The sequence below is a fragment of the Grampus griseus genome (genome assembly GCF_964374135.1).
Source record: "Grampus griseus genome assembly, chromosome: 15".
In the NCBI taxonomy this organism is placed as follows: Eukaryota; Metazoa; Chordata; class Mammalia; order Artiodactyla; family Delphinidae; genus Grampus; species Grampus griseus.
Genome location: NC_139009.1, coordinates 52,602,165 through 52,626,337, shown reverse-complemented (window position 1 = coordinate 52,626,337; position 24,173 = coordinate 52,602,165). Strand labels below are relative to the sequence as shown.

General features: G+C 37.0%; 1 protein-coding gene across 1 annotated transcript in view; it reads left to right on the top strand.

The window, feature by feature from the left end:
* Window positions 1-17,326, top strand: part of WDPCP (WD repeat containing planar cell polarity effector) — a gene marked incomplete at its 3' end in the record, with an annotated part of 258,646 nt that extends 241,320 nt beyond the window's left edge. Inside the window, exons 14-16 of the mRNA XM_082672747.1 lie at window positions 12,495-12,597; window positions 14,383-14,464; window positions 17,149-17,326. Coding sequence (XP_082528873.1) covers window positions 12,495-12,597; window positions 14,383-14,464; window positions 17,149-17,326 — 363 coding nt within the window. The remainder of the gene's footprint in view (window positions 1-12,494; window positions 12,598-14,382; window positions 14,465-17,148) is intronic.
* Between the last annotated feature and the right edge of the window lie 6,847 nt (window positions 17,327-24,173).

Here is a 24,173-nt window from a genome sequence, read left to right as displayed (position 1 = left end):
GTGCAGTGGTTAAGAATCCACCTGCCAGGGCTTCCCTGGTGGTGCAGTGGTTGAGAGTCCGCCTGCCGATGCAGGGGACACGGGTTCGTGCCCTGGTCCGGGAAGATGCCACATGTTGCGGAGCGACTGGGCCCGTGAGCCATGGCCGCTGAGCCTGCGCGTCCGGAGCCTGCGCTCCTCAATGGGAGAGGCCACAGCAGTGAGAGGCCTGTGTACCGCAAAAAAAAAAAAAAGAATCCACCTGCAAGTGCAGGGGACATGGGTTGGAGGCCTGGTCCGGGAAGATCCCACATGCCACAGAGCAACTAAGCCTGTGTACCACAACTACTGGGCCTGTACTCTAGAGCCCACAAGTCACAGCTACTGAGCCCACGTGCCTAGAGCCCATGCTCCACAACAAGAGAAGCCACTGCAATGAGAAGCCTGTGCACCACAACAAAGAGTAGCCCCCGTTCACCACAACTAGAGAAGGCCCGTGCACAGCAGTGAAGACCCAACGCAGCCAAAAATAAATAAATAAAATTTTTAAAAAAAGATCACCCTGATAAAAAATAACATGTGCCCCCAAATTTAACAACATACTTATTAATAACTCTGGCTAAAGGTGATCTCAAAGTGGAAATTGTAACTTAATGGCAATGAAAATATTACATATCAAGGTCTGTGGCTTGCAGCCAAAGCAGTAATACTCAGAAGAAATTTCATAGCCTTAAATTCATTATTTTTTTTAAAAGATTGAAAATAAATGACCTGTGCTTTCATCTCAAGAGAACAAAGACAAATAAATCCAAAGAATGTAGAGAAATGAAATTAATGAAGATAAAAGAATTAAATTTTTTAAAGTAGAATTTCTCAATAAAATGAAAGCCATTTTCTAGAAAAGACCTGTAAGATAATAGTTTAGAAAAATATCATCAAGGCTTAGAAAAAGAAGACAAACACACACACACACAAACTAGGATTGAAAAGGACATAACTACGGCAAAGGAAATTTGTTTTTAAAGAGAAGGATACTATTAATTTTGTTTTGAATTTATTTTTATCATGGATAAAAAACAGAGGGAATAAAATAATGAACTGCCATATACCAATCACCTAACTTCAACAAGTACCTATACATGACCAAACAGTTTTCATTTATATTTCCAACCACCCTACATCCCATTTTGGATTATTTTGAAGCAACGTATTATTTTACTTTAAATGCTTCATTATATATCTCTGAAAGAGAAGTTTTGTTGTTTTTTTTAAAGAAACATCATCACAATACTATTATTAAATCTAAAGAAATTCCTCTTAGTTTCTTACTTATTTTATTTATTTATTGGCTGCATCAGGTCTTAGGTGCAGCACGCGGGATCTTTTGTTGCAGTACACAGGCTTCTCTCTAGTTGTGGCACGCAGGCTTAGTAGTTGTGGTTCACGGGCTCCAGAGTGAGTGGGCTCTGTAGTTGTGGTGTGCAAGCTCCAGAGTGCGTCGGCTTTCTCGTTGCAGCACGCAGGCTCTCTAGTTGTGGCGCGCAGGCTTAGCTGCCCTGTGGCATGTGGGATCCTAGTTCCCCAACCAGGGATGGAACCGGCATCCACTGCATTGCAGGGCAGATTCTTAACCACTGGACCACCAGGGAAGTCTCTCCCCTTAGTTTCTTTTTTTTTTTTTTTTAACATCTTTATTGGGGTATAATTGCTTTACAATGGTGTGTTAGTTTCTGCTTTATAACAAAGTGAATCAGTTATACCCTTAGTTTCTTAATATCATCAAATAATCCAATTGATGTTCAGATTTCTCTGTTATCTCCAGAAGTACTTATTTTAAAAAATCTAAAAGGTAGTTGTATCTCAGGATCAACCAGGTCCAACGTTACATTTGTTTGATGTGTCTCAGTGGTTTAAAGTCTATTTTTTTTCTTTTTTGTATTTATTTAAAATTTTATTTATTTATTTATTTATATATTTTTTGGCTGTGTTGGGTCTTTGTTACTGCACGTGGGCTTTCTCCAGTTGCAGTGAGCTGGGGCTACTCTTCGTTGTGGTGCGTGGGTTTCTCGTTGTGGTGGCTTCTCTTGTTGCGGAACATGGGCTCTAGGCCCGCAGGCTTCAGTAGTTGTGGCACATGGGCTTAGTTGCTCCACCACATGTGGGATCTTCCCGGACCAGGGATTGAACCCATGTACCCTGCACTAGAAGGCGGATTCTTAACCACTGCGCCACCAGTAAAGTCCCTCAGTGGTTTATTTTAATCTGACTTCCAGCTTTCTCTCTTTTCCCCACTTGTTTTGCAGTTTTGCTGTTGAATAAACTGAACCATTTGCCGTATAGAGTTTCTCATATTTTGACATGTGCCAACCTCATATCTTTGAAGTGCTTATTAATATGTTCCTCTGTCTCCTGTGTTTCCTGTAAACCATTAGTTCATTTGGGTCTGTTTCAAGTGACCATTTTTTCTCCTGGTTAGGGTCACATCTTCTTAGTCCTTCTCACCAAAAGTGAGGTCATCACTTTCGGTTTTATCCTTCATTTATAGTACATATATATATATATACACACACACACACTATATATATACTATATATATAGTATATATATATATAGTGTATATATATATAAAACTAAAGATGCATATATATTCATCTATATCCCTGTTTTTAAATAAAACTTCTGTTTTAGTGTTTTAGTAGCATATTAAAACATTGTTTGGCAACTTGATGGTTTTTTGTTTTTTCTTAATTTTATTGAAGCATAGTTGGTTTACAATGTTGTGTTAATTTCTGCTGTACAGCAAAGTGATTCAGTTATACATATATTCTTATTCATATTCTTTTCCATTATGGTTTATCACAAGATATTGAATATAGTTCCCTGTGCTATACAGTAGGACCTTGTTCTTTATCCATCCTATATATAATAGTTTGAATCTGCTAATCTCACACTCTCAATCCTTTCCTCCCCCCCACCCCTTGGCAACCACAGTTCTGTTCTCTATGTCTGTAAGTCTGTTTCATAGATTTGTTCTTTTGTGTCATATTTTAGATTCCACATAAAGTGGTATCATATGGTATTTGTCTTTCTCTCTCTGACTTACTTCATTTAGTTTGATAATCTCCAGATCCATCCATGTTGCTGCAAATGGCATTATTTCATTGTTTTTCATGGCTGAGTAATATTCCATTGTGTGTGTGTGTAAATATATATATACACATACACGTACGTATACACATATCACATCTTCTTTACCCATTCATCTATCGATGGGCATTTAGATTATGTCCATATCTTGACTATTGTAAATAGTGCTGTTATGAACATGGGAGTGCATGTATATTTCCTAATTATAGTTTTGTCTGGGTATATGCCCAGGAGTGGGATTGCTGGATCATATGGTACCTCAATTTTTAGTTTTTTAAGGAACCTCCATACTGTTCTCCATAGTGGCTGTACCAATTTACATTCCTACCAACAGTGTAAGAGGGTTCCCTTTTCTCCCCATCCTCTCCATCATTTATGATTTGTAGACTTTTTAATTATGGCCATTCTGACTGGTGTGAGGTGGTACCTCATTGCAGTTTCGATTTGCATTTCTCTGATAATCAGCAATGATGAGCATCTTTTCATGTGCCTGTTGGCCATGTGCCTGTTGGGCTTCCTTAGAGAAATGTTTATGTCTTCTGCCCATTTTTTGATTGGGTTGTTTGCTTTTTCGTTATTGCATTGTATGCACTGTTTATATATTTTGGAAATTAAGCCCTTGTCGGTTGCATCATTTGCAAATATCTTCTCCCAGTCTGTAGGTTGTCTTTTTGTTTTGTTTATGGTTTCCTTTGCTGTGCAAAAGCTTAGAAGTTTGATTAGGTCCCATTTGTTTATTTTTGCTTTTATTTCTATTGCCTTGGGAGACTGACCTAAGTAAACACTGGCGTGATTTATGTAAGAGAATGTTGTGCCTATGTTCTCTTCTAGGAGTTTTATGGTGTCATGTCTTATATTTAAGTCTTTAAGCCACTTTGAACTTACTTTTGTGTACAGTGTGAGGGTGTGTTCTAACTTCATTGATTTACATGCAGCTGTCCAACTTTCCCAGAACTACTTGCTGAAGAGACTGTGTCTTCCCATTTGTATATTCTTGCCTCCTTTCTTGAAGATTAATTGAACATAGGTGTGTGGGTCTATTTCTGGGCTCTCTATTCTGTTCCATTGATCCATATGTCTGTTTTTGTGCCAGTATCACACTGTTTTGATTACTCTAGCTTTGTAGTATTGTCTGAAGTCTGGGAGGGTTATTTTTCCTCAGGATTGCTTTGGCAATTCTGGGTCTTTTATGTTTCCATATAAATTTGAGGATTATTTGTTCTAGTTCTGTGATAAATGTCATGGGTAATTTGATAGGGATTGCATTAAATCTGTAGATTGCTTTGGGTAGAATAGTCATTTTAACAATTTTAATTCTTCCAATCTTAGAGCATGGCATATCTTTCCATTTCTTTAAATCATCTTCAATTTCCTTTACTAATGTTTTGTAGTTCTCAGCATATAAGTAAGTCTTCCACCTCCTTGGTGAGGTTTATTCCTAAGTTGTTTTTTTTTTAGATGTGATTTTAAAAGGGATTGTTTATTTACATTCTGTTCTGATATTTCATTGTTAGTGTAAAGAAACTACTGATTTCTGTATGTTAATCTTGTATCCTGCTACCTTGCTGAATTCATTTATCAGTAGTTTTGTGAGTCTTTAGGGTTTTCTATATATAGTAACTTAATTTTGTTATAATATCCTGGGAATAACTCTGATCATTCTATATAGCAGTATATAAAATGATCAGAAGAATTTTAAAAAGTATGATAATATATACAACAGTGCAATAAACATGAAAACTTAGTTAACGTGAATAAAATGAAAAACTTGAATTGATTAAAATAGATGAATTTAAATAAACCAGTAGCTCCAAGGACAAAATTCAAACAAGCCAAAAATATAACTCCTAAAAAAAGCAGTAGGTTTTATTTATGAATTAAAAACTTAAAAACTTATTCTAACATGAAAATAAGTGTCATTCCAAGTAAATTCTCCATTTGGTAACAAAATCTAAATTCTTTACATATATTTTCACATTTAAAATAATTATTCATTGTTCTTATATAAAAAAGATTATTTATGTAGATACTTATGTAGACATTAAGAACTGATTACTAAAATTTATATTAATATTAATGTAACTTATGAGATAAATTATTTCATAGACTTCCTTATCTTGAAAGTTACTTTTCCCTCAAATCTACAAATATGATATTTCTAAAATATTAACACATTATCAGAAATATTTTATTCCTAATTCTTAAAACTTCTTATTAACCAGATTTGTCCTATGAAAAGAAATGCTATTTTGAATAAGTACAAAGAGAAGTGTATCAACATTTTACTTTACTTGAAATAAAGCAGCATGAAATTAAATGTTCTGAAAGCAGTTTTGGACAAGGCTTAAAGCTGCAAAGCTTGTAGTTAATGAATTTAAAATTTATATTATCAACTGATTTGAACTAAGTAAAATATTATAGCAGGGAGGGCCAGAACATGGTAGTCTTAAATGTGTAGAAGCTGTTGCACGTCTTTGTAAGTGCTTCTGTTATCTCATACAAACCTATCAATCCCCAGAAGCCTAACAAAAATTAGAAAAGGTTATAACAACATCAATACATTATAATAGTTAAACTTATCTGTCAGTGACTAGTCCAAAGTATGATTTCAAGATGAAAATCTACTCAGGATTTTTTTTTAGCTTTGAATAGTTTTTTTTTTTTTGGTTTTGCTGCACGGCTTGCACAATCTTAGTTCCCCAACCAGGGACTGATTCCGGGCCCTCAGCAGTGAAAGCATCGAGTCCTAACACTGGACCACCAGGGACTCCTTAGCTTTAAATGCTTTTTGTTGTAAATCTGCATATTCATTATAGTAGTACATTAAATACCACCTGTGAAAGGTAATGAGCTCCCAGGAATAACAAGTCTTTTATTCCAGATCTTAGATGATACAGAGAGAATATGTGTCAATTTTTAAACATGGATCATAGCCAAAGACTCTCAGTGTTTGTCATCTTTTGTTCAGTGGAAGCCAATTTCACTTAATAGTGCTAAAAGATGTTACTAATATAAGTCAGTTTGGCAAACAGTAAATTAAAAATTGTCACTGAGAATGACAGAACTAAATAGTTCATTCTTCTGAATATTTTCTGAAAACTTGCTTCCACATTAGTAACACTTTTATAATAAAACCATTCATAACTAGGTAATCCTGATTGGGTGGCAGTAAAGGTTGGGATTTATCAATATGACACTTTTCAGATCTATTGTCATCTATGTTATCCCTTTAGACCCATTACATGCCATTTTAATCTTATACAATAAGTCTCCAAAAAGAGACCAAGGAAACAAAAAAGGACTGTACAACTTACAATGTCTCCTTGTGCCATGTGCCTCCGAGACACGTGATTCTAAACATCTAAGTATGGTATGGTAACACAGTTCACTAGTATGTGAAAACCTTGATGGATGGGCATCAGGGGGTAGATACATGTTTTATGGGGCCTGAAACTTATACTTCTGAAGAAAAATAATTTAATTGACCTAGAGAATATTATGCTTAGTAAAATAAGTCATAGAAAGACAAATACTGTATATTATCACTTAGATATGGAATATAAAAAATAAACAAATATATATAACAAAACAGGATAAGACTCACAGATATAGAAAACAAACTAATGGTACCAGTGGGGAGACAGAAGGGTGGGAGGGTCAAGATAGGGGTATAGGATTAAGATATACAAACCTCTATGTATAAAAAAGATAAGCAACAAGGATATACTGTACAGCACAGGAAAATATAGCCATTATTTTATAATAACTTTAAATGGAGTATAATCTATAAAAATACTGAATCACTATGCTATACACCTGAAAATATTATAATATTGTAGATCCACTATACTTCAATTTAAAAAAGAAAGTTAAAAAAAAATTTAACATTTCAAGTACGAAAGTAGGTACTGGGAAGGATATGTACAAATAAGAGGCAGAGAAGCTTATGCTTTATAAACTTTGTAGTAAATTTACCTCTGCATCTGGCACGTAGTAAACACTCCATAATTATTTGTGGAATAATTTTTGATTAATAAGTATTAATTAAATTTAAAGTCAAGATGAGAAGGGCATGACTTTCCCAGTAGTGGTCTCTTGCAGTGTATTTAATATAATATCATTTAACAGTACCTTAGCCTTAGTCTCAACCAGCTTTACTGCATGTCCTGTATTCTTGTATGTGCTGTCCTAATCAAGTAAAAGACATGAAAATGAAATACAAAGCCAAGTGGCTTTTACTTTCTTGACTTATTTAGAATATGACCATTTCCCAGGGGTATATGAACATATTTAACTGTATATATCCAACATTTAAACTAAATTGAAACACTGAAACTATCTAAAAGTTAAAAAATAAATGTATCCAGAGGATAGCCAATTGGGGGGGGTGATATAGATACTAGATACTAGATGTCTTTTATCACACTGTAAAGATTCATGCATGAACTGTCTCAAACTGAGAGGTATGGAGTTACAGAAATATACTCTCTACTGCATTTTACTAAAAACTACATTCATATATATGAATAGTGAGAAGGTCCACAGAAATGAAAACCTTCATGGTACAGATATAATATCAACTCAAGAACTGTTAAGCCTTATTACCTTCTTGAAATTAATGACCCCAAATTCCCTATAACAGTTAAAAAATTAAGAGTAGAAATCACAGAATTAAGAATGAGAGAGAGAGAATATGTTCCAGAAATAATTTGTGGACCACAGATCTTATAGCCAACACTTACATCACTGTTAAACATAAAATATTAACATTAGTAACTCACAAAAAAACTGATATTTTTTATGGGTAACTTTCTTTTTCACTGATTTATATGCCTATATACTAGTGCTATTATATAGTCTTAATGTTAACTAGAATAAGTCTTAGATATTCTTGACCATTTACTTTCACATATGAATTTTAAGATCAACTTGTCAAGTTCCATGAAAAATATTGAAGGGATTTTGATTGGAATTCCACTGAATTTTACAGATTATTTGGGGTCAGAATTGATATCTTTATGATGTATAATCTTTTCAGCCATAAGCAGGTGTATATCTGTATTTTAATCAGGTGTTCATTTACGTCACTCAGTAATGGGTGGTAATTTCTTCTTAAATGCATTGTATATCTTTTGCTTATTTTCAGTGAAGAATCACATATAAATTTTGCTAGAGACAAGAAGATAGGAAAAAAAGCTGCCTTAGCTTATTTGTAAGGCTAGTATAACTTTGATACTGGTTGAGGGCTTGTTAGCAGTCAAGTGCAAGTATAGTGATAGAATTTCTTAAGAACACAGACGCACTTATATAATACTGTACAGCAACTATACCTCAGTAAAAAAAAAACATAAATGCAAAAGTATTAAATAAAACACTTGCAAACTGAATACCGGAGTATATATATTTTTAAATTACTGCTAATTTCTTCATTGAATATAAGGATCTATTATGAAAGTATCATGCCACTCTTGGATTAAAAAAGAAAATCAACATGATTTTTTCAATTGATATACATTTAAGTTGCTTCTGATTTTTTATCGTTGTAAGTACTGCTGTCAGGAATTCCCTGGTGTTCCAGTGGTTAGGACTGCATGCTTTCACTGCCGAGGGCCTGGGTTCAATCCCTGGTTGGGGAACTAGGATGCCACATGCTGCATGGTGCAGCCAAAAATAAAAAAAGATAGTCTCAAAAAAAAAAAAAAGTATTGCTGTCATCACCAATCTTGGACATAAGATTGGTCACATCATTTCCTTAAGAAGATTTTCCAAAAGTATATGTATGCAAATTTGAATTCTGATGTATTACTAAAATATGGAATCATCAAACTTTTTCCATAAAGGACCAAACAGCAAATATTATAAGCTTGTGGGCCAAAAGGAAAAATTGAGGTTATTATTTAGGTACTTGAGAAAACAAATTTCCATAGATTTTTATTGATAAAATTTTAAATGTAATAATTGAGTATGATAGAAAACAAATTTCCACAAATCTTTATTGATAAAATTAAAAATCTATTAATTGAGTACAGTTTTCATAATAAAGTTCTACAGATGTGAATAATGGAATTCTTTTGTGGGGGGATAACATTTCTCTTAATAAGGGTTGAAAGGTGGTTTTCCTTAACAACAAAATCTGTTGCAAATGTTCATCTGTGAATACTGATCTATGATGAGATTTTATGTATTTCAACTTTGCAAATTTCTTTCCTCGTAGATAAGTACTGCCAAATACTGATATCAATCCATGAGCGTATGGTTTAATTGCACATATTCACCGATCAGAAGGCATTTTTACAATTCTATTAGCTAAAGGCTAGACTGCCTTTTAACATGTTACTACATTGCAAATTAATTACTTCCTATTAAAGTTCCTTAATTGCAACATTGGAATATGGACATTACCTTTGCACTTGTATCAAGGTTGAAAAATGCTGCTGTGGACTGAAATACATTGCTGGGAATTTGTATATGAATGGAGATCTCACTTCTTTTTTTAACTTTTGACAGTGCAGGAAGTGTATAACACAGCCTGTAACACAGCCTATTACTTGCAAGTCAAACAACGTTCTCACTGAAATGACTTTATCACAGTATAAGTTTCACATATAAGTACTGTTTTGCTTTTAATAGTTTCAGATTGAAACACTTTCAAGTCTTCAGCATAAGGTAATTCCAAAGCCATTCAGAGTTGAGTGGTTGAGCACAGTTCTTCCAACCATTTAAAAATGTAAACACCATTTTCTTTTAAAATTGAAGTATAGATGAGTACAGTATTATATATACAGGTGTACAATATAGCAATTCACAATTTTTAAAGGTTATACTCCATTTATAGTTATAAAATATTTGCTATATTCCCTGTGTTATACAATATACCCTTGTAGCTTAATTTATACCTAATAATTTGTACCTCTTAATCCCTTATGCCTATAATGCCCTTTCTTCCCTCTCTACTGGTTTGCTCTTTATATCTGTGAGTCTGCTTCTTTTCTGTTATATTCACTAGTTTGTTGTATTTTTTAGATTCCACATGTGATATCATACAGTACTTGTCTTTCTCTGTCTGACTTATTTCACTTAGCATAATGACAAAAGCAAAAAACCTACTGAATGGGAGAAAATACTTGCAAACAATATGATAAGGGGTCAATATCCAAAATATATAAATAGTTCATACAACTAATCATCAAAAAACAAACAACCTGGTTAACAAAATGGGCAGAAGAACTGAATAGACATTTTTCCAAAGAGGAAATGCAGATGGCTAACAGGCACATGAAAAGATGCTCATCATCACTAATCATCAGGGAAATGCAAATCAAAACCACAATGAGATATCACCTCACACCTGTCAGAATGGCTGTCATCAAAGAGAACATAAATGACAAATGTTGGCAAGGATGTAGAAAACAGGGAACCTTCATACACTGTTGGTGAGAATGTAGACTGGCGCAGCCACTGTGGAAAACAGTATGGAGGTTTCTCAGAAAACTAAAAGTAGAACTACCATATGACCCAGGAATTCCACGCCTGAGTGTATATGTGAAAAAAACAAAAGCACTAATTCGAAGAGATACATGCACCCCAGTGTTCATAGCAACATTATTTACATTTGCCAAGATATGGAAGCAACCTAAGTGTCCATCAACAGATGAGTGGATAAGGAAGACTGTGGTACATATCAGGCTTCCCTGGTGGTCCAGTGGTTAAGAATCTCCCTGCTAATGCAGAAGACATGGGTTCGAGCCCTGGTCCGGGGAGATCCCACATGCCGCAGAGCAACTAAGCCCGTGTGGCACAACTACTGAGACTGTGCTCTAGAGCCCTTGAGCCACAACTACTGAAGCCCGGGCACCTAGAGCCCATGCTCCGCAATAAGAGAAGCCACCACAGTAAGAAGCCCGTGCACTGCAACGCAGAGTAGCCCCCGCTCTCACACACACACACACACACACACACACACACACACACACACACACACACACACACACACACACACACACACACACACACACACACACACACACACACACACACTGGAATACTACTCAGCCATAAGTAAGAGTGAAATTTTGCCATTTGCAGCAACATGAATGGACCTGGAGGGCATTATGCTAGGTAAACACCGTTCTTCACTCAAGGGCTGTACAAAAGGCAGGCTATATTTGGCTTATAGGCCATAGTTTACTGACCCCTGCTCTGTAAAGTCTATATTCCCAGTAAATGTAATAAGTGCCTGTTTCCCCCCAAATTTTGCAACCAGTAAGTAATAACTTTCAAAAATTTGTCCAGTTTGAAATTACATTTTTTCAACTTTGAACATTAGGACAGTGAAATACCTTTTCATGATTATAGGCCATTTATATTTCATCATTGAAAACTTGTTGTTCATGTTCTTTTTCCATTTTTATTGCAATAAAATTCTCATTCCAACAGTCACCCTGTGTACCAAAAAGAGTTCAAAGTCCTTTTTAGTGGCTCTGTCTACTTCTTTAGAATTATTTTCCACTGCATGCTCCCACACAACCAACATTCCTTCCGTATTGAAAGACCTGCCATTGCTTGATAGAACTGTGTTTTCTCAAGCTTCTCTATGTATGTGCACCAGGTATCATTCATTTTCTGTTGCCTTTTCTCCATTTTCCCTTCTACTATAACTCTTATTTATCCTTCAAGATGCAGATCAAGGATCAGTTCCTCCTCTTTGGTTCTACACCATTCTTAACTCTGCCATAAAACCTATTACACTATGTTACTAACTGTTGTTTACAGTTGTCTTTCTCCCTACTGGGCTGAAAGCTTGTTGAGAAACGGTATTGTAATTGATCTCTCTTTTCACAACTTAATAGGCACTGATTATTTGTTGACTGAATAAGTTCAAGATGATAGTAGTGTTAATAATATTAATAAAGTAACATGTGCCAGACACATAAATATCAGAGACAAATTTGTATAATAGTATTCCTTATAAAATGCTTATCATAATGAACAATTGAATTTTGAAGAAGCTATCTCAGATAGTAAAATTTCATTAAAGAAAATAGCCACTAAGATTTTTATTCCCTGACAAAACTAAGTACATCAAACATTGGATTTAAAAGCTTGTTTTTTTCCCTAAAGGCTTAATTTATTTAAATAACTGCCACTAGTTATAGCTATGATTTCCAATTCAAGAAAATTTGCTTGTATTAGAAAACTGAGAAAATTAAAATACAAAATTTTTGTATTTTATCATCAGCCATGTCTGTTTTGTAATCTATTTTTGTTACTGTTTTGAAAGAACAGTAAGTTCTTTCTTTCAAAATCTCCTTTGTAACTTGACTAAGATACATTTTGGATTAATCTTTTATCTTGCTTTATTTCCAAAGGACATCCATTACCTTGCACTAGAAAAGGGCGAATTGGCACTAGCTGAAGTGGCAAGAAAGAGAGCTAGTGACATTGATGCAGAATCAATAACCTCTGGAGTTGGTAAGATTTAATGCTGTTTTTTTAAAGTGCTTTTTATTTTAATCAATACTTATTCAGTATCACTTGTATTTACATTTGTAGGGCATGGCTGGTTAATTTGAATTATTTTTTTTGTGAAGACAGTGTCTTTTTTTAGAAAAAACAAGAATTAAGCCTGGGTAAATAGTACAATATGGATATTTAACTTGGAATTGTGTTAATATGCAAATTAATAATCAGTAATTAATAACTACTTAGCAAAAAGTTAAAAAGTCATTGTTCTTTTCATAAGATTTTAAGGAAAACAGTTTATTATTATTAGTGCTATTATTAAAATTAACCAACACAGGAACTTATATAATCCTTTATTTTTATACATAGACATGTCACATCTCAGAAGAATTCCCTCCTATATCAGACAAAGTACTTCACGTGAAATTTAGGTTTGATGGGTGATTTTTTTTTTTAATTTAGAAGCCACTAGATTCATTTTACTGTGAGTCTTCCAAAGAAGATAAATCAAAAGCCTAAATTGAATCTAAAAGTCCATTCAAAACTTTATAATATAGAAAAATGATGTCTTTAAAAACTATAATAATATCAGCATGAGTTTCCTTTTTCTAAACTCAATTTATCCTAATGTGACCAACTCTGAAAGTACTGATCTCTGGACATCTCAATTTTTATTGTTCCTGGTATTTCCTATTCCTAAATTAGGCAGAGGACCCTCAGAAATTGTAATAGAATTTATTTCTTCATGGAACTCCTATAAAACAAAGAAGTTTCAGTAAGGTTTCCACTTGGTAAGTTGCTTGAAAATATTATAACATTGATTATCCATTGATGGATCATCTTGTGCTTTGTTTTTGTAATGTTGGCAGCCAAAAGGAGCAATTGTCGGCTTCTCTCTAACATCACCACCAGAGATCCCAGTCTTCCAGTTGGTACTGAAGGACTCAAAACCATACTACCAGGGTAGCTCTAAAGCTGAATACCAAAGCTGACAGTTGTTTACCAGAAAGATGATTTTGTTCTCCCTCCCCCACCCTGAAAAAGTTCCAAACTGATCAAACCCAAAAGATGCGTAGACCACTTTCAAATCTTCATTCCTAATGGATAAAGGATATTCAATATTAATATAATATTAGATAAGAGTAACTTCAGTTGACCTATCAGTGTATATTGTTACTTGCTAAGGATAGTGATGTGCATCCCAATAAAAACAATAATAGCTAATATTTACTGAATGCTTACTGTGGGCCATGTACTATTCTGTTAACTACATTTACTAATTTAAGCCTCACCGTAATTCTTTGAGGCAGGTACAATTTATATTTGTGATAAGTCACTTATAACTAAATAATGAAATCATACCCTATTAATAGGAATTGCTGTGTTACATCATGGGGATACAAACATCCTCCATCCCCATCCCTCTTGCCATTTAGGAAACACAGTAGGAGGTTAATTCATAGCAAATTTTATCAGAATTTTCCTTAGTTGTCATGTACACTGCCTTTTCCACCAGGGTTTCAGATATAATGGAGGCAATTTTTGCATTTTAAAGCTATTTAAATTTACTAAGAGTGAAAAGGAATATGAAGAGATTACCACGAAATTTCAGAAAAATGAAGAAACTCCACTATTCACCAAAATGCATCCTGTGCCCTGTGTATATTTTGATCAGTTTACCTAGGCCAGCTGATAATTCCTAGCCAAAGAGTTTGGTGTTCCCCCTTTGAGCCTTGCCTCATTTCTAGTAAATACCTTTTTTTCACTGAAACCCTGTTACTCCCCATTTCTCAGCTTTTTTTCAGGCCTTATCCTATGGCTTTGATTACTATCTCTTGTCAAAGATCCATTTAATAACAACAGTAACTGTCAAGAGGTAAACAGCTTAGATAAATGTTCTACTCCACTTTTGTTCCAGAAAACTGGGGTGGCTCTCACTTATATTTAGCAGACAGAAAAAACGAATCAGCAAACTTTAAGATACAACATTTAGAATCATTGAGTCTGAGGAGCAAAAGGAAAAAAGATTAAGTGAAATGGGCCTAAAGGACTTATGGGACACTCTCAAGCATACCAACAGCTATGGGAGTCTCAGAAAGACAAGTGAGAAAGAGACAGAGAGACTATTTGAAGAAATAATGACCGGAAACTTCCCAAATTTGAGGAAAGAGATGGATCTACAAATCCAACCTCAGTGAACTCCAAATACAATCAACCAGGAGAGAGACCCATGCTAGGACAAATTATAATCAAACTATCAAAAGCTTTTCAGCTTGAAAAAAGCATCTTGAAAGCAGCAAGAGAAAAGCAACTTATCATATACAAGGTATCCTCAATAATATTATTAGCAAGTTTCTAGTAGAAACCTTGGAGGCCTGAGGCAATAAAATGACATATTTAAAGGGCTGAAACAAAAAAGAATGTCAATGGAGAATTCTATATCCAGCAAAACTTTCCTTCAAAAATGAGGCAGAAATTTAGACATTCCTAGCTAAATAAAAGGTGAAGGAGTTCATTACCTTCCCTAAAAGTAATGCTAAAGGGAGTCCTACAGGTTGAAATGAAAGGATCGTAGACAGCAACTTGAACCCATATGAAGAATGTAAAGATCTCCAATAGAGATTAATACATGGACAAATATAAAAACAATTATTATTATAATATTTTACTACACTTTTTATTTTCAACAGGAATTAAAAGACAAATGCATAGAAAATAATTATAAATCTGTTAGTAGGTACACAGTATATAAAGATGTAATTCATGACCTCAATAACATAAAGTTGGAGCACAGGAACACAACTTAAGTTAACTTGGTATCCATTCAAATTAGATTATTATAATTTAGGATGTTATCATGTAATCCCCATAGTAACTACAAAGAAAATAACTATAGAATATACACAATGGAAATTCAGAAGTTTCACTACAAAATATCAACTAAACACAAAAGAAGGCAGTAATGGAGGAAATTAGGAGGAAAAAGGCTATAAGGGGGAAAAAGGCTTTAAGACATACAGAAATTAAATAACAAAATGGGAAAAGTCCTTCCCTATCAGTAGTTATTTTAAATATAATGGAATAAACTCTCCAGTCAAGTCTGCACAGAGCAAAGAGGTTGTAGGTAGGACTTGACTGGTGAGTTTATGTGGGTGAGGATAAGTGAAAGACACCCATCTCAAAAGAGCTAAAGTAAAAATAGGAATGTCATTGGCATCATGGGATATATGCTAGTAGCAAAGGATAGGAATACAGGTGTAACTGAGACATAGCTGTAACCAGAAACTTAAAAGCTGTTTGGACTTTCTTCAATATTTTCTTTCTCCAAAGACCATTTTCGTCTTCTCAAGTTTTTAAGGCAGTAAGCAAGTTTGCCAGTAGGACTCAAACTCTGCATCCTTTAGTTGAGGCATGCAGAGGGAAAAATTATTCTCATTCTTGTTCCAGAATTTCCAGAGAAGGACTTTGATTCAGCTGGTTTCCTTACCCAAGTTGTTCCCATCAACTATGGCCAGAGGGCTGGGTCACATAGCTCCAAGAAAAAGGCTCCCACAATTGGATATGATATGGGGGTCAGTTTTTAGGACAAGGGTATTAGGCAGATAATCCTATAGACATCTACTTCAGAGGTAAAGGAAAGAACCAAACATGACTCCATCCTGCAGGCCAGCAAGATCACCTTTAAAAGAAAGAAAATAGGTGTACTTTCAGGTATTCTGATTCAAGGCTCTTAGAGGACAAGCTGTCCCACAATCATTTGAATATCTAAGACAAGGGAAGGATCAGCACCGTATATCAGGATTTGAGCTGAAGAGACTTCCAAGGAAAGAAATAAAGAGTGAGAAATAAAGGATACAGCACCTTGGGGAAACAAACACATAGAGCTGCTCTACTACCCATTCACTCGCTCCTCAAACCATGCCTATATGGCTGCTATCAAATTATTCCACCAAAACAGTTTTCACAATGTTACAGTGACTCCCCTCTCCCTATCCCACCATGACAGTAAATTGAGTAGGCATTTTTAAGTCCTCAACTTATATAACCTTTACAACAGTAGTTAAATATTATTCACTACTCCCTCCATGTCGAAATTTTCTTGTGATTTCTCTGACATCATTCTTGCATGATTTTCTTCCTAACATTTTTCCAGCCATTCCTTCTCAGTTTCCTTTATTGCTTTGTCTTTATCAGACTTCTGTAAATTAACCAAATGCAGCAATCTGGGGAGGGTTTCAAGAAAAACAACTGAATTTCATGTAAGAACAGCAAGTTCTATAGTGTTGTTGGGTTTTTTTAAATATTTATTTATTTTGGCTGCACTGGGTCTTAGTTGCAGCATGTGGGATCTTGTTGCAGCCTGTTTAGTTGTGGCAGGTGGACTTCTTAGCTGTGGCATGGGAACTCCTAGTTGCAGCATGCATGTGGGATCTAGTTCCCTGACCAGGGATTGAACCCAGGCCCCCTACATTGGGAGCATGGAGTCTTACATACTGGACTTCCAGGGAAGTTCTTTGTAGTGTTTTAACTTGCCCTTTTCCCATCTGCCCCACCACCCAGGTCCACAGTAGCCTTGAAAACCACAGCCCATAATCCTGGTGAAAATCAGCAGCTCCAGGAGCCAGCAGAGAGTAAAGAACAGTATTGGAGGTCCTTCAAAGTCCCAATCCCAGATAACTATCATTATTTGACTGATGGTTCCTTGGAAGACCTCTGGTGTAAGCCTTTCTTTATTTGACCTGATTGGAAGCTCACTCTTTGTGAAAAAGCCTTTTCCCCAGGGTGCTTTGTGGAAAACTATTAGAGGCAGTTGTTTAAGATTTTGGCTGCCTGAGAAGGTAAATAAGTACTGGGGCAAACAATAAGCCAACCAAAAAGCTAAAAAGGAAATTCTAGAGAATAAGATATCCATAGGAGATTTGAAAAGCTCAAAAATCTTTCTGGAACTCTGTGTACTACTGTGTGCATGCCCGGGACTGTGTGCATTCTTAGGAAATACATGAGATGGTCACCTAAATTCTCACCTCTGGCTGATCTGGAGGCTCTATGCATGCAAGCAGTGGAGGCTAAAGCTGAGTTGTAAAATGTCTAGCTGAGCATTCAAGGGGTTCCCTAAAACACAGAACCCCCACCCAAAAATATTCCAAGATAGGATTCTAGGATTAAAAATCTTTATCCAATCTGTAGATGACTATTTAGGTAACTGAAAAGAGATTTCAGTGGCTGCACACAACAAAGGATATACACTTTACAGAATTAGTTCAAAAGTTACCAAACAACAAATAGCAACAACAAACCTTGAAGAAGAGTGATTTACAGAGTTGCCACATTATATTTAAATATATTAATATATTTAACATTTACACATTTATTAAATATTTATAATATTTAAACATATTACTTAAATGCAGTTTTTCAACAAAATTTTGTTTTTTTAATTAAATTTAATTTTTATTTTATATTGCAGTATAGTTGATTTATAATGTTGTATTAGTTTCAGGTGTACAGGAAAGTGATTCAATTATAAACCTACATATATCCATTCTTTTTCAAATTCTTTTCCCATATAGGTTATTACAGAATATTGAATAGAGTTCCCTGTGCTATACAGTATGTCCGTGTTGATTACATATTTTATATATAGTGGTGTATATATTAACCCCAAATGCACAAGATTTTTATGTATTAATTTTGTATCCTGAAACTTTACTGAATTTATTAATGAGCTCTAGTAGTTTTCTGGTAACGTATTAGGACTTTCTATGTGTAGTATCATGTTATCTGCAAAGAGTGGCAGTCTTATTCTTCTTTTCCAATTTGGTTTCCTTTTGTTTCTTTTTCTTTTGTTTTTGTTTTTGTTTTTTTGTGGTACGTGGGCCTCTCACTGTTGTGGCCTCTCCCATTGCGGAGCACAGGCTCCGGACACACAGGCTCAGCAGCCATGGCTCACGGGCCCAGCCACTCTGCGGCATGTGGGATCTTCCCGGACCAGGGCACGAACCCGTGTCCCCTGCATTGGCAGGCGGACTCTCAACCACTGCACCACCAGGGAAGCCCCTCTTTTTCTTCTTTGATTGCTGTGTCTAGGACTTCCAAAACTATGTTTAATAGAAGTGGTGAGAGTAGACATCTTTGTCTTGTTCCTGTTTCAGTTTTTCACCATGGAGAATGATGTTAGCTGTGGGTTTTTCATATATGGCCTTTTTTATGTTAAGGTAAGTTCCCTCTATGCCCACTTTCTGGAGAGTTTTTTCATAAGTCATTGCTGAATTTTATCAGAAGCTTTCTCTGCATCTATTGAGATGATTATATGGTTTTTATTCTTCAATTTGTTAATGTGGTGTATCATATTTATTGATTTGTGGATGTTGAAGAATCGTTGCATCCCTGCGATAAATCCCACTTGATCATGGTGTATGATGCTTTTAATGTATTCGGTTAGAATTTGGTTTGTTAGTATTTTGTTGAGGATTTTTGCATCTATGTTCATCAGTGGTATTGGCCTGTAATTTTCTTTTTTGTGGTATCTTTCTCTTTTTTTTGCGGTACGCGGGCCTCTCACTGTTGTGGCCTCTCCCGTTGCGGAGCACAGGTTCCGGACACGCAGGCTCAGCAGCCATGGCTCACGGGCCCAGCCGCTCCACGGCATGTGGGATCTTCCCAGACCAGGGCACGAACCCATGTACCCTGCATCGGCAGGTGGACTGTCAACCACTGCGCCACCAGGGAAGCCCTTTTTTGTGGTATCTTTGGTTTCAGTATCAGGGTGGCAGTGGCCTCATAGAATGAGTTTGGGAGTGTTCCTTCCTCTGCAATGTTACCTCTTCTCTAAATGTTTGATAGAATTTGCCTGTGAAGCCATCTGATCCTGGACTTTTGTTTGTTGGAAGTTTTTAAATCAACAGTTTCAATTTCAGTACTTGTAATTGGTTTGTTCATATTTTCTATTTCCTCCTGGTTCAGTCTTGGAAGGTTGTACCTTTCTAAGAATTTGTTCATTTCTTCTAGGTTGTCGATATATAGTTGCTTGTAGTCTCTTATGGTCCTTCGTATTTCTGTGGTGTCTGTTGTAACTTCTTTTTCACTTCTGATTTTATTGATTTGAGCCCTCTCTTTTTTTCTTCATGAGTCAATTTTGTTTATCTCTTCAAAGAACCAGTTTTTAGTTTCATTGATCTTTTCTACTGTTTTATTCTTCTCTATTTCATTTATTTCCGCTGTGATCTTTAATGATTTCTTTCCTTCTACTAACTTTGTGTTTTGTTTGTTCTTCTTTCTCTAGTTACTTTAGGTGTAAGGTTAGGTTATTTATTTGAGATTTTTCTTCTTTCCTGATATAAGATTGTATTGCTATAAACTTCCCTCTTAGAACTGTTTTTGCTGCATCCCATAGTTTTGGATTGTCGTGTTTTCATTGTCATTTGTCTCTAGGTATTTTTTAGTTTCCTCTTTGATTTATTCAGTGATCCATTGGTTGTTTAGTAACATATTGTTTAACCTCCACGTGCTTGTGTTTTTTTACTTTTTTGCTTGTAATTGATTTCTAATCACATAGCACTGTGGTTGGAAAAGGTGCTTGATGTGATTTCAATTTCCTTAAATTTACCGAGGCTCACTTTGTGGCTCAGCATGTGATCTATCCTGGAGAATGTTCCATTTGCACTTGAGAAGAATGTGTATTCTGTTGCTTTTGGATAGAATGTTTTATAAATAACAATTAAGTCCATCTGATCTAATATGTTCCCTGTTGATTTTCTGTCTGGAAGAGCTGTCCATTGATGTAAGTGGGTGTTAAAGTACTCTACTATTATTGTGTTACTGCTGATTTCTCCTTTCATGGCTGCTAGCATTTGCCTTATATATTGAGGTGCTCCTATTTTGGGTGCATATATATTTACAATTGTTATATTTGCTTCTTGTATTGATCTCTTGATCATTTTGTAGTGTCCTTGTCCCTTGTAACAGTCTTTATTTTAAAGTCTATTTTGTCTGATATGAGTATTGCTACTCCTGATTTCTTTTGATTTCCATTTGCATGGAATATCTTTTTCCATCCCCTCACTTTCAATCTGTATGTGTCCCTAGATCTGAAGCGGGTCTCTTTTAGACAGCATCTATACGGGTATTGTTTTTGTATCCATTCAGCAAGCCTGTGTCTCTTGGTTGGAGCATTTAATCCATTTACATTTTAGGTAATTATCCATATGTATGTTCTTATTGCCATTTTGTTAATTTTGGATTTGTTTTTGTAGGTCTTTTTTCTTTGCTTCCTCTTTTGTTCTCTTCTCTTGGGATTTGATGACTATTTCTAGTATTGTGTTTGGATTGCTTTTTCTTTTTTGTGTATCTGTTGTAGATTTTTGGTGTGCAGTTCCATATAGCAGTCTACATATATACAAGATTATTTCAAGTTGCTGCTCTCTTAATTTCAAAGGCATTTCCAATATCCTGCATTTGTACTGTCCTCACGACTGCTGGTTTTGATATTATATTTGTGTGTGGAGTCTTTCCTACCTTTAGCTTTCCCATTCGTAATTTTCTTATTTCTGATTGTGGCCTTTTCTTTTCCACCTAGAGAAGTTCCTTTAGCATTTGTTGTAAGGCTGGTTTGGTGATGGTGAATTCTCTTAGCTTTTGCTTGTCTATGAAGCTTTTAATTTCTGTCAAATCTGAATGAGAGCCTCGCTGGGTAAAGTATTCTTGGTTGTAGGAGTTTCCCTTTCATCACTTTTAATATATGGTGCCACTCCCTTCTGGCCTGCTGAGTTCCCACTGAAAAATCAGCTGATATCCTAATGGGGATTCCGTTGTATGTTGTTTGTTGCTTCTGCCTTGTTGCTTTTAATATTTTCTCTTTGTCTTTAATATTTTTTAGTTTGATTAATATGTCTTGGAATGTTCCTCCTTGAGTTTATCTTGCCTGGGACTCTGTACTTCCTGGACTGGAGTGAGTCTTTCCTTTCCCATGTTAGGGGAGTTTTCAGCTGTAATCTCTTCAGATATTTTCTCAGGCCCTTTCTCTCTGTATTCTCCTTCTGGGACGCCTATAATGTGAATGTTGGTGTGTTTAATGTTATCCCAGAGGTCTCTGAGACTGTCTTCATTTTTTTTTTTCCATTCCTTTTTCTTTATTCTGTTCTGTAGCAGTGATTTCCACCACTCTGTCTTCCAACTCACTTATTCGTTTTTCTGCCTCATTTATTCTGTTGATTCCCTGTAGTATATTTTTCATTTCGGTTATATTGTTCATCTCTGTTTGTTTGTTAAGTCTTCTAGTTTGTTTTTTTTTTTTTTTTTTTTTTTACTGTGTTGCGTCTTTGTTTCTGTGCGAGAGTTTTCTCTAGTTGTGGCAAGCGGGGGCCACTCTTCATCGCGGTGCGCGGGCCTCTCACTTTGGCAGCCTCTCTTGTTGCAGAGCACAGGCTCCAGACACGCAGGCTCAGTAGTTGTGGCTCACGGGCCTAGTTGCTCCACGGCATGTGGGATCCTCCCAGACCAGGGCTCGAACCTGTGTCCCCTGCACTAGCAGGCAGATTCTAAACCACTGCACCACCAGGGAAGCCCCTAGCTCTTTGTTAAACATATCTTGTATCTTCTTGGTTTGTACCTCCATTCTTTTTCCGAGATCTTGGATCATGTTTACTATCATTACTTGGAATTCTTTTTCAGGTAGATTGCCTATCTCCACTTCACTTACTTGTTGTTCTGGGCTTTTATCTTGTTCCTTTGTCTGGACCATAGTTCTCTGTCGTTTCATTTTGTCTAACTTTCTGTGTTTGTGGTTTCCTTTCCACCGGCTGCAGAGTTGTAGTTCCTATTGTTTCTGGTGTTTGCCTCCTGTTGGGTGAGGTTGGTTCAGGGGCTTGTGCAGGCTTCCTAGTGGGAGGGACCGATGCCTGCCCACTGGTGGGTGGAGCTGGGTCTTGTCCCTCTGGTGGTCATGGTCATGTCAAGGGGTGTGTTTAGAGGTGGCTGTGAGCTCAGTACAACTTAGGCAGCCTGTCTGCTGATGGGTGGGGCTGTGTTCCCACCCTGCTGGTTGTTTGGCCTGAGGTGTCTCAGCACTGGAGCTGCAGGCTGTTGGGTGGGGCCAGGTCTTGGTGCCAAAATGGCAACCTCCAGGAGAGCTCACACCCATCAGTATTCCCTGGGACCTCCGCCACCAGTGTTCTTGCCCCCACAGTGAGCCACAGCTGACCCCTGCTTCCCCAGGACACTTTCCAAGACCTGCAGGTGAGTTTAGCCCTGGCTCCTGCTTTGTGTGGGTCCCTGTACATGTGAAACCTTGTGTGCGCCTTCAAGAGTGGAGTCTCTGTTTCCTTCAGCCCTGTGGAACTCCTGCATTCAAGGCCCACTGGCCTTCAAAGCCAAATGCTCTAGCCTAAATCCTCAGGCTGGGGAGCCTGACATGTGGCTCAGAACTCACTCCTGTGGGACAACCTCTGTGATATATTTTCCAGTTTGTGGGTCGCCCACCCGGTGGGTATGGGATTTCATTATATCATGAAAGCACCCCTCCTACCATCTCGTTGTGGTTTCTTCTTTGTCTTTGGATGTAAATATCTTTTTTGGTAGGTTCCAATCTTTTTTGTCAGTGGTTGTTTAGCAGTTAGCTGTGATCTTGATGTTTTCATGAGAGGGTGAGCTCAAGTTCTTCTACTTTGCCATCTTGTCCACAATCAAGGGGCTGCTTTTAGTTTAGATTCTTTATGCCTCTTTCCTCAGCATGTGCTGGTTGTTATCCCCTTGAAATGGGGGTGTACAGGTGTGGTGGCCTGTGCATGCTCCCAGGATGGCACGTACAGCACCCTGCACCTGTGCCCACATCTCTTAGTGGAAGCGGCTGCCTGCGCACTCCCACAACAGCAGGGGCAGTGATTGGCACCTGTTCTCATGTCTCTTGGTGGTGGTGGCAGCTCACACACTCCCAGGACAGTGAGGGCAGTGACTAGCGTCTTCTTGTGGGTCTCAAAGCAGCAGCGGTGGTCCGTGCACTCATGGGACAGTGGCGGTAGTGATTGGCACCTACTTGCAGGACTCTTAGCGGAGGTGGCAGCATATGCCCATCTCTGGAACCCAGGATGGCATTGGTGGCTTGCACGCACCCCTGGAGCTCATGTAGATGGTGTCCTGTTGCCTGAGAGTGAACACAGAGAAAGAGGCTCCTATGGAGGTCCCACTCCTACCCCTCTCCCTTGCACCCCCAATGGAGCCTTGCCTCTTTGGTGGGCCCCAGCTTCTTCCGAGTGTACCCTCAGTTGCCACACTCCAGCCTCTTCCGGCTGTGTCCGCACAGCCAACTGTGGTCCTCTCCCAGATCTAAGCTCCAAAGCCTGAACTTCAGCACCCAGCCCCTACCTGCACCAACGGTTGAGCGTCTGAGGCTGAGGAGCACAGGGTGGCAGTACCAACCGTTTCTGCATGTCATTCTTCATTTTGCCTACAGCAAACTGGTTGCTACGCTCTCCTCTGAGGCTCCAAAGCTACTCTTCCATCCAGGCTGATCTCCCCACCAGTTAGGGGACTTCCCAGGGTGCAGGAACCTGTCCTCCTCCACAGCTCCATCCCTGGGGCACAGGTGCTAT